Consider the following 18,579-nt stretch of genomic DNA (forward strand, 5'->3'; position numbering starts at 1 on the left):
ATACTGACTTTAGTAAGGCTTTCGATACGGTTGATCATTCTATGCTTCTCGCGAAACTTAACATAATGGGTTTTTCCCCAAAACTGTTGGCTTGGTTAAAGTCGTATCTTATTGGCAGAACCCAAAAGGTGTCTTTTCGTTCCTGGATATCTAAAACTGTTCGAGTTACGTCAGGTGTACCCCAAGGCAGTCATCTGGGCCCCTGTTATTTACACTGTTTATAAATGATTTGCCTTTGGCCTTGGCTCATTCACGCGTGCTCATGTTTGCGGATGACGTCAAGATTTGTTATTCCTATAATGATCCTTCTTTCCAACAGTACTTGCAATCAGATCTCGATGCGTTCTGTGATTGGTGCCACGTTAATAAATTACACCTTAATGCCTCTAAGTGTTCTTTTATGACTTTCAGTCGTTTGTCTCCATTCCTAGCTCATTACTCTGTTAAGTCTGTTATGTTAGATTGTGTACCATCGTTCAAAGACTTAGGCGTGATGTTTGACCCAAAACTTTCATTTAATGTTCATATTTCTTCTATTGTCAATAGAGCATGCAGCCTTCTTGGCTTCATTAAACGTTGGGCCAAAGAATTTGATGATCCCTATGTAACAAAGGTTTTATACACTTCGTTAGTTCGCCCTACTCTAGAATATTGCTTGCCAGTGTGGAATCCGCAATATGATGTTCACCAGCGTAGTATTGAATCGGTACAGAAGCAATTCCTTAAGTTTGCGTTACGCGGTCTTAATTGGGACCCGAGTCTTCGCCTACCTTCTTATTCTAGCAGACTTCTTCTTATTAATCTTCCTTCACTTTACAACCGTAGGCTCGTTTTTGGCATTCTCTTTCTCCATAAACTAGTCAACGGTGAAGTCACTTCTACTAATTTACTACATACGCTATATTTTTGTGTTCCCTCACGTCGGACCAAAAACTTTTTTCCTATTCACCTTAGTAGATGTCCGACTAACTACTCTCTTCATGAACCTTTTCGTGTTCTTTGCCAATCTTTTAACAACCTTTCTCACCTAATTTCTCCTCATCTTTCTGTCACTTCTCTTCGCGCTATACTTTTTAATCATCTACAGCAAGGGTGGCCACGGAAATTTAACTTGGGAGCCGGCTCTTTACCGGCAGAGGCTGGGCAGAGAAAAAGGTCACTTTTGCGAGTCGACGCACACAAAAATTTGTGTGCCTCGAGTTTTATGACGGGTCATAAAACGACCTTTTTTGGGTCGAGCGAGCGATCGTCGTCGAACTTGTGGGCAGAGAGACGGACAAGTCCCGAATTTTACGGGGAGGGGGAAAAAGGTCGCGATCTCGAGCTCGCAACTTGTGGGCAGAGAGACGGACAAGTCCCGAATTTTACGGGGAGGGGGAAAAAGGTCGCGATCTCGAGCTCGCAACTTGTGGGCAGAGAGACGGACAAGTCCCGAATTTTACGGGGAGGGGGAAAAAGGTCGCGATCTCGAGCTCGCAATTCGTGGGCAGAGGGTGTGAGGGACAAGTAAAAATAAGGGTTGTTTTTGATGAGTGCTCGAGATCGCGGTCCTTTTTCCCCCTCCCCGTAAAATTCGGGACTTGTCCGTCTCTCTGCCCACAAGTTGCGAGCTCGAGATCGTGACCTTTTTCCCCCTCCCCGTAAAATTCGGGACTTGTCCGTCTCTCTGCCCACAAGTTCGACGACGATCGCTCGCTCGACCCAAAAAAGGTCGTTTTATGACCCGTCATAAAACTCGAGGCACACAAATTTTTGTGTGCGTCGACTCGCAAAAGTGACCTTTTTCTCTGCCCAGCCTCTGCCGGTAAAGAGCCACGGGAGCCAAAAGAGCCACTACGTGGCCATCCTTGATCTACAGCGAAACCAACAATAATATTCTGGACTTGGATTGGTTGCAACTCATCCCTGACCACATTGGCTGTGAATCGGGGCATAGCTGGCACCTTATGCAAATAAAACACCTCCACCGGGTTGGGGATGTTTAGTTGTATATATAGCTAAGCTATCTTTTTCAATTAATTACTATCTGTCTTTAGCTTAAGCTTTTTCGTCGACTTCTGTGTTAGTTGACGTAAAATAAATAAATAAATAAATAAATAAATAACTCCGTGCTTTCCAAAAATGTTAGCGCATCCATAACTTTTGTTACTGTATCGTTGACGGATATAGGTACATTACCTACTGCCCCTCTTACTGCGCACTGCCTTTCGTAGCCCAGGGAAATTATTCGCATAAAGGGTATCAGTGGCGAATTAAGTATGTCTTCTATGCATGATGCATTAATCAAGCATTCGGGAGTTTCATGTATGTGTTGAGCCAGAATTCGAGCTTGCCTTCGAGTAACTCTTCTTGTGCTTCGAGTAACTATTCTATGGGACGAATTCAAATTCTGTTCCCGCATTCTTGTGCTTCGATTTCGTCTTGCAATTTTACGGTTTTTTGCATCACGGTTTCGCTCGCCTTCTCTATAGCATTCTGTTGCATTGAACCATAAAAAGGATCTTGGCGACCAACAAAGTGAGCTTCAGCTTCCCGTTCGCGCTCTTGCTGCTTGAACGCGTCATTCTGTCTCCGAACAATGTGCTGAGCAGTGTTAACCTCCTGCTCCATCGAACGATAAACAGGATCTTGGCGAGCAACAAAGTGGGCTTCTGCGTCCTGTGTTTCCAAATCATTTTGCTGATTGTTTGCCAAGCGTTGTGTATTTCTCTCACGAACCTCGTTGCCATTTTCTTGGCGGTAAGTAAGAGTCCGACTTGCAGCTTCTCGTTGTCGTTGGTCAGCAGATTTTCTCGACGAGCGAGGCATTTTAAAACCTTAAAATGATGCTATATTATAAAAAAGTTGGCTCAAAAAGTAATATAATATATTGTGAAAGTAAGATAATATGATTTCTGTATGTAAAAAAAAACTGAAAGTAAGATAATATGATTATAAGTTAGAAAGAGAGTCTTAAAAAAGAAAGAGAGTCTAATACAAACGCAATAAATAAATTGACGATGTTTTCCAAAACTTGGTCCTCAAAAAGTAGCACTGAATTCACTCGCGAACGCGAAATTTATCGGAAGCGCACAGTACAAAAACACAAATTAATATCTAATTTTAAAGTTCTTAATTCTTATTCAATATCAATTGAAAAACGCGCAATTATTTTTTCCTTTTCGTTTTTCAATGTGACCAAGCCGCAAATACACTTGTATGAAATACTGCAAAAATATTAAAAAATAACGAATCAGATAGTATTATTCGCAAATAACATTTTGCACAACACTTAATACAATACTATATCGAAAATCACCGAAGTTAAAATTTTTAAAATTAATTGCCAACCGAATAGCTGCTTATCATCAATTTTGTAGATATGTATGTACATACATACATACCTACATAAATAAGTATGCACATACATACCTATATACGTAAATATTTACGTTCATCCATGCCTACAGTTTACGTAGCCGTGTCTGTGTGTGTATGGGTGTGTTCGTCTGATTTTGAGCTAAGCTTCCTTGCATATTTATAAAGTTACTTTGAAAATGTCAATATTCCCGAATCTTTTGACTGTAGCGCCATACAATATACCACGATTATGAAGAGGAAGAAGAAACAAAAAAAAAACACAACTACAATTGGTTTGCTCCAAACTAACGGTACTTTAAATGAGACACTTTTTTCAAGTTATCGTGTTGCATATTTATAAAGTCAGCTTTACTTTACATTGAAATCTTAGCTGTAGCTTAAAATTAATAAGGAAAAAAAAAACACATCGCCACGAGAGCCAATGCCCTTGTCAATGCGGCCGGGCATGCTTGCAACAAGGTTGGCTACCAAACTCTAGACAATTTTCGTCCATTTATCGAAAAGTGTATTTTTGAGCTCACTTAGTGTGGAAAACTGCCGATTTCCCATATAAGCTCTTTGGGTAAGTATTAGACGTCTGCATGAATGCATTCAAAACAAAGCCACATTGAGTACATTCGAATTGAGTAGAATATGAGTGAGTGAAAAAGACAGAATGAGACGAATGTGTATAGTACTGTTTCGCTAGACGAACATTTTGTGTTTCGTCTCGAAAAAGAGAGTATCACGAAAGGAGAGCAAAATGAAATGAAAACTTCGAGAACATTCGAACTACTCAAGTAGTTCGCAGAATACTTTGTGTACTCACTTTGTGCTTTGGGAAATTGTGTGCAGACGTGTGAAATGGAAGGCGAAGATGCAGAAAGAAATGTATGTATTTGTCGGCAAATGCCACCGTGTTGTTTTTGTGTTTTGTTTTGTTTATAGCTTGTGTTTCAGTATTACTAACAAAATGTGTAGTTGTGACCGTCTATAAATTGTTTCTGTGTTGATATTTGCAGATTTAATATTTATTTGATTAAAATACATATACATATATAATTTAGGAGAGCGCGTTGCTTAAAAGCGACGAAATAAAAAAAATGCTACAAAGTGGATTGTACAGCTTAACTGATAAAAGTGGGCGAAGCGAAGTGTGGCGATATTTTGCAAAAATCCAAAACGAATGTGGAATTGAGTTGAATGGGTTTCTTGCTTGCAAAATGTGTTTTTCGGTTTTGAAGTTTTCAGGTAGCACATCCAATTTGGTAAAACACAAATGCTACATTGTGAACGCCCGTAAAGCAGAGAAAACTTCACTAATCGAAACAAATTCTGAAACAAAGCATGAGGCTGTTAATGTTGTTACCGAATGGGTAATAAAAAATTGTCGCCCGTTTAAAATTGTCGAAGATTCCGGACTCAAAAACTTTGCATCGTTTTTGATTAAAGTGGGAGCAATTTTTGGTAGTAATGTCGACGTCGAGAAATTGCTACCGCATCCAACAACTATATCAAGGAATATAGGTGCAATATACGACACACACTTTGGACCGATTCAAGATGAAATTAAAAAATGTAAGAGTTTTGGATACGCCATTACCAGTGACATATGGACAGACAATTTTTTGAAATCGTCTTACTTGTCCTGTACCATACACTACATTAAGGATGGAGCTCTTGTTGACAGATTATTAGCCATGAAGTCAATGAAGGAAGTCTCCTGCACAGGTATGTATCTATATTTAATATGTACATATGTAAAAGTGTTAAATTCATTATTCTTTGTTTAGGTGCAAATGTACGTGCAAAAATCCGCGACATTTTAGGAGATTTTGAATGTGACCTCGAAAAGGACAATCCAGTTATTGTTACTGATCGTGGGTCCAACATGGTTAAAGCCTTCTGCAACTTAGAAAAAATTCATTGTGTCAATCATTTATTGAACAACGCCGTCGAGAAATTAATTGAGTCTGTTCCTGAGCTTGCAAATATTGTATCACATTGTACAAAGCTGGTGAAGTATTTTAAAAAGTCTGGAGCTAATTCTTCTTTGGGTCTCTCGCTAAAAAGCTTTTGCCCAACACGCTGGAACACCGTATACTATTTGCTTAAGTCAGTAGATAGTAATTGGACGGAAATAATTTCAATTTTGAAAGGAAAAGGTCAAGAATATAGAATTGAAGGAATTAATAAGAATAATTTAGCTGCCATAGTCTGTCTGTTAGAAGCATTTGAAAACGTTTCCAAAAAACTAGAAGCAGTTAAACGCCCGACTATTCATTTGGTTCTACCAAATATATATAATTTAAAAAAAAAATGTCAGTTCGAATACAGTGATATTGAACTAATTGAATCAATGAAGTTTTCACTACGATCTCAAATTTTGGATACAATTACTCCAAATTTATCAAAATATCATAGCATTGCATTGTTTCTGTTTCCACCAACAAATAAGCTAAAGCAATTTTCTCAAAATGAAAGGGAAACAACAATAAATGACTGCAAAACTATAATGCAGAATTTTTTAGTAGAGTCAAGTTGTGAAACTTTTGAAACTCAAACAGCTAGCGATGAATTTGATGAGTTCATAGAAGCTGTCCAGGTTAACTCCAATACAGATCAGATTGAAATGGAAATAGCAGGCTATACAAACATAAATGTTCCATACTCAACCAATTTTGACGTTTTGGCCTGGTGGAACATGCACAAACATTTTTTCCCAATACTGCATAAAACCAGCTGCCAAATATTTTGTATCCCAGCCAGCAGCGCAGCTTCTGAGAGAACTTTCTCAATCGCAAGAAACTTAATAACAGAAAAGCGATGTTCAATAGCTTCTAATCCAAATAACATTAATAAAATTATGTTTTTAAACTCAAATATAAATTATATGTAATAAATATATATATAAATTAAATAATTCACAACAAAAAATACATTTCTATATTTTCTTTATTTTTTCCTCTTTCTTTTAACAGATAACACAGCAGAAAACAGCTGTCAATATTCGAATGTATTCAATATACAACATTTAATTACTTCTGCTGCTCACTCACTCACTTCGTTTCTTTTCGGGTATATTTTTCAGCAGCCGAGTGAAACACGACTTCAGTCACTCACTCATTCTCATTTCGTTTTGTACAAGTATTCACTCAATTCAATTTTGACTTTGTACATTTGAATGTGTTTTTTTTGCCATTCATGCAGACGTCTAGTAAGTATCCCCCAAAGATTTTCCATTGGGGTCAGATCTAGGGAACAGGCAGGCCACTCTAAAACTTTAATGGTTTTGGAGCAAAACCAAGCTTTTGTTTCTCGGCTCACGTGGATTCTTGCGTTATCTTGCTGAAAAGTATGTCGTGCATAGCCATTTTCATCCAAAAATGGTATCAGACTACTCTCCAGGGTAGTCGAGGCTTTTCATTTTTGATGACAATATTTTAGTTGCAATAAATGTAATAGGTTTCTTTGCACTAAGTGCTTGGAAAGCCTATATACCTTAGCTGATACAAATTTTATTTGTAAGCTATGTGAGGTATAAACTTACTTTACAATTTTAGCGAGTGGACATGCCTTATAGTGGTAGCCACGGTAAAAAAAAGAAAGAAGTATACCAACTTATGTGAGTGGACATGCCTTATAGTGGTAGCCACGGTAAAAAAACAAAGAACTATACCAACTTGTGTGGGTGGACATGCCTTATAGTGGTAGCCACGGTAAAAAAACAAAAAACTATACCAACTTGTGTGGGTGGACATGCCTTATAGTGGTAGCCACGGTAAAAAAACAAAGAACTATACTAGTGGTGTTGCCTAATAGTGGAAACCACTTAAATAAAGAGATCTATACTAGTGGAGTTGCCTTATAGTGGACACCACTTTAAAAAATGAAGGTGGTGTGGAAAAGAGTTCAAATGAGATACTAATTTCGGTAAGTCCTTTATCTATTTTTCAAATCTTTTTACTTAGAGGATTGTCTCCAGACATTAATTCATTATTTATTGTAGTTAAAGATGGGCTTTTTGGACTAAGACACGGAGAAAATGAAAGCTATTATTTTTTTCGTTAGATAGAACACTTAAAACTTTTAAGTTAAGAGTCTATCAGTTGCTTGCAAGTCCCTCAATTGTCTGTGCGTTCCATTGTTCTTTATCTTAAATTTTTATAATCTTTCTCAGTTTTAACGAAGTATACACTATGGAACTATGGAAATATATAACCTTTTAATTTGCATTATTGTCACCTTATTGCATCGTCACTTTATTGTAGTGCCTTTGATCTTGAGCCACCTTAAATACAGTATTCTAACATCTACCCCATCTTCTTGGTAACTTTTACTAAGCAAACACTGTTTACTTTGCTAAACATTAAGATGTTCATTACACTCTTGTGTCTAAAACGAATCTTTTACTAACGATTTATGTGCCACCTGATTTTCTAAATATTTTTTTAACGTCTATCCTATTTGGGCTACTTGCCTCTTAAACCCATACAATCAAGTTGATAAAGTTTACCTCACAATGGCCACAACCAGGCTGATAAAAAATATAGTATTTCACCTTAATAATTAATTTTTTTAATATTATTTTCTAGACAAATATAGCCGGGACAACCGCTCTCATAGCCATTGTACAAGGCTCTAACCTAATTGTGGCCAATGTGGGTGATTCTCGTGGTGTAATGTATGATTCACGTGGCATAGCAATACCATTGTCCTTTAATCATAAGCCGCAAGAGGTGCGTGAACATAAACGGATTCATGATGCAGGCGTTTTTATAGACTTTCGTGGAGTTTGGAGTTTGGCTGGTGTATATCCGTTAAAAGATAAGGTAAGTGTTAATAAGAGAAAACCTAAAAGTTGAAGCTAATGGGTTTTTTGATTTTTTTTGAAATTTTACAGAATCTAGTCATGGCCACACCGGATATATTGACATTTGAGCTAAATAATCACTTAAAAAACATATCTAAATACATTTGTTTTTGTTTTTCGTAGACCCCATTTTCTTATACTTGCCTCTGATGGGCTTTGGGATACATTTAGCAATGAGGAAACCTGCCAAATCATTCGCCAGGGAATCGTATAAGCGTGGAGCTTTGGACAATATAACCGTATTGGTTATAATATTGAAAGACGATTGTTTAAGAATAAACATCGTGTCCATCTGAAGCGGCTTCACCAAATCAGATGCACTAAAGAAAATATAATACAACTGTACTTTGGCACAAACAACTAACCTAGCATATGACTAGAATTACAATCAGCCACACGCGTTGTGGGAAAAACACTTGTAATTGTAAACTAACCCAAACGATCACGACGGCAGGATGTCAAGTGGCCGACGCCGTGCCCAAAATAAAAATAATTTTCCAACCCCCGAATGCGTGGGTGTGAGTTGTACTAGAATAAGATCTCCTTAAGAACAATTGTTACCTCCTAGAGCCTAAGATTTCCTATATAAACTCCGTACTTTAGTAAATAAAATCAGTTCATATTTTGAATTCAACGAATGAAGATTGGGTTATTTTCCTTCTCTCCGGGATTCCCTATTCATTTTGGTCCTTCGAGCCGGATAGATCATGTTTGGTCCTTCGAACCGGATGGATCATTTTGGTCCTTCGAGCCGGATGGATCATGTTTGGTCCTTCGATAAAAAAGAACTCTGTAGTTTTCCCCCACCAGTGGTAAGAGACTCAGAGGTTCAATCAGCTCCTTAAAGTCTGAATTCTTATGATAAGATCAGCTAAAGGTAGCAAAATAAATAACTCTTGTTTTCCCCCACCAGTGGTAAGAGACAGAGTATAAAATTAAAGCAAAATATTATTGCTTAATAAATAAAAAATGCGTGCGTCTGAATTTAAAGGCAGTTTGGCTAGTGGAGCAACTGTAGTATCTTCAGCGGCGGGAGAGTTTTTAACAGATCTTAAAGGCAGTTTGGCTAGTGGAGCAACTGTAGTAATTTCGGCAGTGTGTATGTACACTAATATCGTTGCAAACGCTGTATGTAGTTGCAAGTAGGCAACAAAGATCAGCAGCAGAGCAATGAAACAGTTGCAATTAGCCAACAAAGGACAGCAGAAGAGCAATGAAATATTTGCAAAGAGGCAACACGTTAGCAGAAGAGCAACAACATAGTTTCAGAGACGAAAAGGATGGTGCCAGGTGGCCGCAGGAGCAGATCGGAGAGGCGAGCGGAGTTCGAACGAGTTTAAGGAGAGGCGAGCGGAGGCAAAGCATGGTTTTCTAACAATTTAAAGGTCGCTTAAATAAAAAACTAATTACATACTACACAAATAAATTCCAAACGCCCCATTTGGCTGCCCTTCGCAGAATGTTTAAGAATAAACATCGTGTCCATCTGAAGCGGCTTCACCAAATCAGATGCACTAAAGAAAATATAATACAACTGTACTTTGGCACAAACAACTAACCTAGCATATGACTAGAATTACAATCAGCCACACGCGTTGTGGGAAAAACACTTGTAATTGTAAACTAACCCAAACGATCACGACGGCAGGATGTCAAGTGGCCGACGCCGTGCCCAAAATAATAATAATTTTTCAACCCCCGAATGCGTGGGTGTGAGTTGTACTAGAATAAGATCTCCTTAAGAACAATTGTTACCTCCTAGAGCCTAAGATTTCCTATATAAACTCCGTACTTTAGTAAATAAAATCAGTTCATATTTTGAATTCAACGAATGAAGATTGGGTTATTTTCCTTCTCTCCGGGAATCCCTATTCAACGATGTTTATAAAATTGGCAATAGCAACACTAACAGCAAAAGGAATAAAGCACCAACTCTTGACGAATCCTCATCATTAGCAAATACTCGGACAGATGCTGCTGCGGGCGCCTCAGGTTCGTCCTCTTCTTCTGCTGTCAAACGCTCCAATTCGATCAAAACCAAATAAGCACCTACTTACAACCCTAGAGTGCCTCTTTACTACTATCCTTTAAACTGAGCAAAAAAAAACCAACAAAAAACTTGAAAAAGAATATCAGAACAAAAAATGCCCGTAAATCATTTCTAGTTAAGTGTTTTTTGTTCTTTTTTAAAATTAATTGTTATTTATTTTTCAATCTCCATTCACCCGAAAAAAGGCACACACATACACATCACACGAACTTTGAGATTCTTTTCGTTTAGGATCTTCATCTACATTTGTCGTTGACATTTTTACATCTGTTCTTTAGTTACTCATTCCATCATTGTTTTGTAGAAGCACTTTACCGTTTATTAATCTCATCGTCCATCCATCCAAGAAGCACAAAAAAAAAAGAAAAAAAAAAACCAAATACCATATTTATTTAATTTATGTGTTGTAATTTGCAAAAAAAAATCTATTTTCTAAATTATGTAAAGTGTTTCTAAAAATAAATATTTATTAAATTTACAAAAATTCTATTAATTGAACTGTTCATTATTTCATTTGATTAAAAGTAAAAAAAAAAAAATAGTATATTTTATCATAAATATTTGGTTTTTTATCTTAAGATTGGTTTTTTGTAAAAGTTTCACATGTCGTAGTTCACTTTTTAAACTTTTAACGTTTTTAACGTCAATGTTTTAAGGCGTTGGTAAAGTAGTTGACATTTTTAAAAAAGTTTTTCTGCAAACTATCTGTGACCAAGATTTCTCGGCAATGGCTGAACCGATTATTATAAAATTTCAAGATATTATAAATTATATGTTCTAAAACTTGGGGTAAAAATATTTCTTTTTCCTATGGAAATAATTGAATGCCAAAAATAAGACCAATTTAACAATTATTTTTTCTTTTAAAGGTCACAGCAAAACATCTTTTTTTTAGGAGCTCCAGTTTTAAAAAGTGTTGTAATAAGTTTATGAAAACTTTTCGAAATTACCTAGAAATTTGTAGATATGCTTTCAGCAATGTAAATTTTAAGGTTTAAAAAATGTTTCAAAAAATTAGACCCAAGTAATCTAACAAATGAAAACACTCTGTTTCATCCCGGATAATAGAGGTGTCCGGGGTCCAATTGTGATTAAATTCAAAACTTGTCCTTATTTTTTAAATTTAAAAATAAAAAAAGATTTTTTTCCCAACTACTTTTAGTGTTGAAGATATGGTATGGCCATGTGGATTCTTTGGGGAAGTGTGCATATGACAGAACTTGGTGGTTCTTGAAATACAGACAACCTGCTCACCTTTTATGCTGCCTAACATTTAAAATCTTCTGAATGTGTCAGATTTATTGATCTTAAGCTGGCCAAAACCAAGTTTTGATTAACTTTAAAAAAGGTCGAAATAATAGAAGACGGAAATAATGAATATTATTAAATTTGTTCGGTTACCATAAAACTCAATATTTATTTACAGCTTCTGAAAATATTACACTATCTTACAAAGAGAGCGCTAGCTAACCTCAAGTTGGTAGTTAATTATAAATAACATGTAAAAAATAAACATTTGAAATAAATCTTATTAGTCTGGCAACAGAACTACATCCAAGTCAGAAAATTTCGTACCACTAACCTAAAATATAATATATGATGTATACTCCCCGAAATCGGGAGTCTCTTTAAACCTGGCCTAAATTTAATAAGTCATTATAGGATAACAAAGACATTTAACTTCAAACAATAAGCAGAACCAAATGATTGTAAAATAAATGTGCAACATTTTAATTTAATAACAAAATCCAACCATTTTCTTAAAGTTAAAGCATGTTAAATATTCCCGGAACAACTTCCTAGACAAGGATTTGAAATTTCAATGTGAATATATACAATATTTTATGAGGATTTTCTTTCTTGTAGTTTTCGATTGATAGTGGACAATATTAAAAGACAAAAGTATATATTTTTTGTGAGGACTCTCGCTTATAATTTATTTTCTCCCATTTTGTTTTAACTTAAAACAAATCAATATCGCGCCATTCAAAAAAGGAAAATATAGAAATATAATTATGGTAGACAATGCTTTGATCGGCCTTCGAAGTGGGTGAAACAACCTCGGGGCGCAATTCCTCAACGGTCTTCTTGCATGCCAAGTCCCAGATCTTGATGGATGGACCATAGGCAACCCATAGCCAATAACGGTTGTGCGAGAAGCACAGGGCATTGATGATGTCGTTGTGCTCCAGAGTGTACAAGTTCTTGCCGTCATTCAAATCCCACTGCAGAGCCTTGGAGTCCTTGCCACCGGATGTGCACAGGGAACCGTCAGGGGACATGGTGACAGTGTCTTGGTTGTTCTTCAACTTGCAGTTGGCCAAGTTCCAGACCGAAACGGAGACAATGATGGGGTCGGAGTGGTTTGGCGAGAAACGCACACAGGACACCCAATCGGTGTGTCCATCCTCTTGAATAGTGAACTTGCATTCAGCCAAATTGTTCCACAACTTGATGGTCTTGCCCCGAGAACCGGAAACAATTTGACGGTTATCGGCCGAGAAACCATCCGACAGAACATCCTACAAAAATTTAGAAAAAAATGCGATAAGTACAAGAAATTGCACAATTGTGATGATAAATTATATATATGTACATACATATGTATGTATGTATCTATGTATGTACATGTGTTCATATATGTATATGTACATATGTACAAAAAATGCCCACAAATGTACATATGTATGTACGTACATACATGCATAAAACGTACATACATATATAAACAAGGACTTACTTTTTAGATATATGGTTGAATTTCCCTGGCATCTTCACTATATTAGTTCACTTAGGCTCTTTTTAAATTTTCACTCTTAGTTTTGTAGTTTTTTTTAAATTTTTTTTTAGTTTTTTCACTTTTTTGCACTTTGTAGCGTGCTCGCAAAAGTTTACTGGAAAAATTTTGGCGTTGGGCAACATTGCAGTGTCACAGAGTTGCCAGAGGGTCACACTTTGCCTATTTCTACGATACTTATCGCAATGATCAACATCTCTAATTGTAAGTATTAAAGTTTAAAGTACGATATTGCGCACTGTCCATATCTAATCTAAATCTACACCTTCACGAAGTGTCCTAACCTATTTTGGTCGATTCAACCTACTACAAATACAACATCTTGCACTCAAGATGAATGCCAGACACTAGATCAATGGCGCTATATATTATCGGTGGTCAAATGTCCAAAATTGGTGTTTTATAATAATCTTGACTAAATAAAGAAACATTATTTCTTATTCCGCCATTTGTATATTATTATTTCGGAACGAGTTTACGAAAAGTAAACCACTGTGCGTTGCATTCTCATTCATTTCCCACACACACTATCAATTTTTTGTTACTCTCTGTTATTGGCCCTGTTCATTCTTTTTATCTGTGAGCGTTGTGGTGTTGGTGGCAAATGGTTCGTTCACATGTGAATTGTTATAGGAAGGCGTGGGTTCAAATTCAAATCCGCGCTCCGTTATGTGTTTTTTTTTATGAGTATTTTTTTTCTGTCGTTTTATATTAATGGATAAACGACAAGATATATTTCTCGTTACTTTTGTAATGGCTCTAATCTTACAAAATTCTCATAAATATTTTTTTTTTAATATTCGCTTTTTTCCGCCTGTCAGTTTGTAGTTTTCATGAAATAAATTGATTTTTTGTTTGTTTAGTTAATAAAATGATATAGAAATAAAATATTTGGCAGCAATGATAAATACACAACCAGCATGATGTCAGTTGTCGCTGTAATAATCGTGTGGTGTACGCGGTAAGTGAATGGGGACATGCGGTGTTGAACAAAGGCTCTCACCTAATATATATGTATATGGGGTTCAAATCACAGCCATGTCGTAGTAATTTTTTTTTTTAAAATATATAAATGCATGTACATACATACTTGTAAGTAAGTACATGCACGTACATACATACTTGTACGTACATACATATATGTATGCATATACTAAGTACGTCGGGAAAAAGACTCGTGGCGGCCGAACGGGCCCGACCTTGTGGATCGAGCGGCCTGGCACCTTCTTCGTCTTTCGAAGATCGTGTTGTTGCTCCCTCTGTGGCTGGCCCTGGCCCTTGCCAGCTGACCCGATGATGGTCACGTCCTAAAAAACAAAATAAAACAATGTTTAAATTAACAAATGAACTTAAAACACAAAAAAAAAAAAAAAACAAAAATACTCACGCAGCTTTTGAAAATATTTTACAAAAACTGCCATAAAAGTGAATTTCATAGAGATACTTCACCGATTTTTCTTATAATACTACACCCATACCTCACTTTGCGTTGGTGATACGTACCAAAAAAACACAACGCCAATTGAAACCACGCAAAGTGAATTGAGATTTTCATTGGGGAAACGTGCAAACATCGAAGATATTTTCCAGGTTTATAAAAAAACTAGTTTTTGAAAAAGGAAATTGAACAAAGTAAACATTTGAAGAACAATTTTTATTGTATTCATAAAAAACGAAACATAAACAAATTCCAATAAAACAACATAAACTGTGAAGTATTTTATGAAAAATAAAATTAGAACTATTCGATCTCTGATGGCCCTTGAGTGGTGAGTAGGTGAGCCTGTATTTGTAAGCTCACAGCTTTTTTTTATACCCTTGCAAAAAGGATATATCAATTTTGGTCAGAAGTGTGCAACGCATAGAATGGAAGCATTTTCGTCCATATAAAGTATATATATTCCTAATCAGCACGACGAGACGAGCTCCGTTCGTCTGTCCGTCTATGTAGGCTATACACTGTTTTGCATGTTGGCTTCTATATTTTGCACAGGTTGTACATCTCGGATTCATTCTGATCGGACTACTATATTATATCGGTCAAAAACAGCGACTTTTATGAATACCTTCGTTACTTTGGACGCTATTGCCATAAAAATGTATGCTTGTAGTCAAGTGTTCTTGTTAAGGATTGCGCCAATTTTATCAAGATCAGATGACTATATCATATATTTGCGCTGATCCAGACGGACGGATATGGCTATTTGAACTCGTCTCGTCGTGCTGATCAAAAATATATATCCTTCTATGCGTTGCACACTTCTGACCAAAATTATTATACCCTTTTTGCAAGGGTATAAAAATATCAAAGAAGCTAACTTCGGCAATGCCGAAGTTTATATACCTTTGCAGTCCTTTACAATAATAGTCTTCCATTTTGAAATTTCTTTCTCTGCAACTCAATTCATCAATACACAAACAAAACATTATAACTCTTTTTATTACAATTTTTGCAAAAATGTTTCTTTTAGAACTATATGATATAGTGGTCCGATCCTGATGATTTTCATACTTTATCTTACACAGGTAATAAAAAGCACCAAAGAAGAATTTCATCCCGATAGCTCTTAAGATGGCTGAGTAAAACGCATACGCACCGACGGACAGACGGTCTTGGCTATATCGACTCAGCTTCTCATGCTGATCAAGAATATACATATATACATTATGGGGTCGGAAACGTCTCCTTCTGTGCGTTAAAAACATTTGACCAAATTTATAATACACTCTGGCTATATCGACTCAGCTTCTCATGCTGATCAAATAATACCCTCTGCAAGGGTATAAAAATATATATATATATGTATTCTATGGTTAGTGGTTTTATATTAATGGATAAACGACAAGATATATTTCTCGTTACTTTCGTAATGGCTCTAATCTTACAAAATTCTCATAAATATTTTTTCTTTAATATTCGCTTTTTTCCGTCTGTCAGTTTGTAGTTTTCATGAAATAAATTGATTTTTTGTTTGTTTAGTTAATAAAATGATATAGAAATGAAATATTTGGCAGCAATGATAAATACACAACCAGCATGATGTCAGTTGTCGCTGTAATAATCGTGTGGTGTACGCGGTAAGTGAATGGGGACATACGGTGTTGAACAAAGGCTCACCTAATATATGTATATGTATATGGGGTTCAAATCACAGCCATGTCGTAGTAATTTTTTTTTTTTAAATATATAAATGCATGTACATACATACTTGTAAGTAAGTACATGCACGTACATACATACTTGTATGTACATACACATGTAATTACTTGTATGCACATACATATGTACTTACTTGTACGTACATACATATATGTATGCATATACTAAGTACGTCGGGAAAAAGACTCGTGGCGGCCGAACGGGCCCGACCTTGTGGATCGAGCGGCCTGGCACCTTCTTCGTCTTTCAAAGATCGTGTTGTTGCTCCCTCTGTGGCTGGCCCTGGCCGATGATGGTCACGTCCTGAAAAACAAAATAAAACAATGTTTAAATTAAAAAATGAACTTAAAACACAAAAAAAAAAAAAACAAAAATACTCACGCAGCTTTTGAAAATAAAGTTCATCTTCGTGGTTGTCTTCGGATGTGTGAAGAGCAGCGTGACCGCGCCGGACCAAACGAGAAATACCATCTTGGTCTCAAAAATATACTATAAAATACTATTTCATATTTTACAAAATACCACTATAAATACCATAACAAATAAATCGCCTGGAAATTCAAATTATATGTAAAAATAATAACTGACTTATTATAAATAGAAAAAATAAGGGTTTTCCCATTGCAAAAAAAGTTTGTTGTTTATTTCATTTTAAAAAATTAATAATATTTCAGTCAAACATAAAACTAGAGCAATATGCATTCGTATTCCAATACGATTCCAATATATATTTAAAGTCTTAAAATTAATTAAATGCTCTAAATTCATTTTGTAACATTTTCTTAAAATAAAATAGTAAAGGAACTTCATTGTTCAGTCTTGTTAGTTTCTCTTAAGATCAGAATATTACATTTAATTATATATACTAGCCTTCTTCGTCAGAGCAGCTAGAGATCAGTTGCTCCTTCATACAGGTGCCAGTACATTGTACGTAAGCGAAGCTGTTTTGGCAGTTAAACCCTTGCGCAAGGGCACTATCGGGAAACGCATGCTTGATCACATCGCTAATATGGTCCATTGCTCTCATTGATATGTTGTGTTCAGCAATCGCTGCAGCAAACATAATTTCCGCCTTCTTGATGGAGGTAGCTAGAGTGTCCGACTCTTTAAAAAACGATTGAATCTGAAAAAAGAATAGTTATTATTTACATATAATTTAAAAGCATATAAAGAACTCACCTTTGATTTTCCACAAAAGAATTTCATATTCTCTTTATGTTTTTGTGTAGCCGCGTGCTGCTTCAGTGACGCCAACCTACTCAAAATGTCAGTCTGGCACGCTTTGCAGTGCGCATCCATATTATTCGCGCTCCTGCCCAGCCATTTTTCATTTTCCGGCAACGTCTCCCACTCAGGTCTATATTTTTGCTTATTGCTCATATTTTATATTTATTTGTTTTAAAATTAAGCAAGTTTTAAGCATTAAGCATTGGATTCATTTAGACCTAAAGTGTGACCAAACCGAAAATACCATATAATACCATAAAATCTAAGAAAAATGCTACTAAATACCTATATACCATTAAAATACTTTTGAGCAAAATCAAAATACCAAAAAGTATTTAAAATACCATATTCGGTCACGCTGGTGAAGAGCTGCCACTCTCCATGCTTGCAATTTATCGAAGCCATTTATTATCGATACTTTGGCTATCGATATTTTGAGTGGTCATCGAACTCTTTGAGTCGAATTGGAATTTTTAATTAAAAGTAATCTTGAAAGTTGTCTAAATATTTCGCCATGATTTTGATATTGAACCAGTCCCATAATTTCTTGCTTTTGGCCAATAAATTGAAAATATTTTATTTGAATTTTGTATGGCGCCATATAATAGGATGTAAAACGTTTCACAACACTATTCAACAACAATTTCCTCGAAAACCTTACGCTATTGGGTGTTGGGACTATGACAAACATATTGAAAAAAGAACTCCCATGATTCTGGCATTCAATCTTCATTGAACCATGTTGTTTGAAGCTAGTTTTTGCCCAACAAAGTCAGCCCATTTTTCACACAATTAGTTTGAGCGAATTAAGGAAAAAGAAGAAGAGATGATCGGCGAATTGCTTTTGCTAAAGAAAAATTTGTTTATACCGAGGTACACTTACATTTATGCATTTTTCTCGAAAACGTTACGCTATTGGGTATTGAGGCTTTCCCAACCCACTCTAGAAAGTCCTTCAAGGATTCTGGCATTCAATCTTCATTGAGCCGTGTTGTTTGAAGCTAGTTTTTGCCCGTTGAAATCTATCTATTTTTTCGCACATTTTGTATGGGGAAAATCATGGTTGGTTCATAAAAATGCAATTTTCTCGAAAACTGTATGAAACCACATAATGAAACTTGGTGGGGATATAG

General features: G+C 35.9%; 2 protein-coding genes across 2 annotated transcripts; both read right to left on the reverse strand.

Moving 5' to 3' along the window:
* Positions 1–12,217: 12,217 nt before the first annotated feature.
* LOC6652068 (guanine nucleotide-binding protein subunit beta-like protein) lies at positions 12,218–14,633 on the reverse strand. The gene is made up of 3 exons (XM_047012698.1): positions 14,538–14,633; positions 14,259–14,366; positions 12,218–12,784 (listed from the first exon to the last, which is right to left on the reverse strand). Exons 1-3 carry the CDS (start codon positions 14,631–14,633, stop codon positions 12,224–12,226), a joined length of 765 nt encoding a protein of 254 aa, XP_046868654.1. The 3' UTR covers positions 12,218–12,223.
* A 2,367-nt stretch (positions 14,634–17,000) lies between these two features.
* On the reverse strand, positions 17,001–17,641 carry LOC124461148. The gene is made up of 2 exons (XM_047012700.1): positions 17,399–17,641; positions 17,001–17,342 (listed from the first exon to the last, which is right to left on the reverse strand). Exons 1-2 carry the CDS (start codon positions 17,597–17,599, stop codon positions 17,085–17,087), a joined length of 459 nt encoding a protein of 152 aa, XP_046868656.1. The 5' UTR covers positions 17,600–17,641; the 3' UTR covers positions 17,001–17,084.
* Between the last annotated feature and the right edge of the window lie 938 nt (positions 17,642–18,579).

Source organism: Drosophila willistoni, unplaced genomic scaffold (assembly GCF_018902025.1).
Source record: "Drosophila willistoni isolate 14030-0811.24 unplaced genomic scaffold, UCI_dwil_1.1 Seg212, whole genome shotgun sequence".
Taxonomy (NCBI): domain Eukaryota; kingdom Metazoa; phylum Arthropoda; class Insecta; order Diptera; family Drosophilidae; genus Drosophila; species Drosophila willistoni.

What these genes read in the sequence shown, in the direction of transcription:
- LOC6652068 (XM_047012698.1), bottom strand. Translation starts at nt 14,633, where the DNA reads ATGTTTGCACGTTTCCCCAATGAAAATCTCAATTCACTTTGCGTGGTT. An exon ending in TATCACCAACGCAAAGTGAG is followed by an intron (nt 14,367 to 14,537) that starts GTATGGGTGTAG and finishes TTTGTTTTTTAG; the next exon opens with GACGTGACCATCATCGGGTC. An exon ending in CAGGCCGCTCGATCCACAAG is followed by an intron (nt 12,785 to 14,258) that starts GTCGGGCCCGTT and finishes AAATTTTTGTAG; the next exon opens with GATGTTCTGTCGGATGGTTT.
- LOC124461148 (XM_047012700.1), bottom strand. Translation starts at nt 17,599, where the DNA reads ATGAGCAATAAGCAAAAATATAGACCTGAGTGGGAGACGTTGCCGGAA. An exon ending in TCTTTTGTGGAAAATCAAAG is followed by an intron (nt 17,343 to 17,398) that starts GTGAGTTCTTTA and finishes TTCTTTTTTCAG; the next exon opens with ATTCAATCGTTTTTTAAAGA.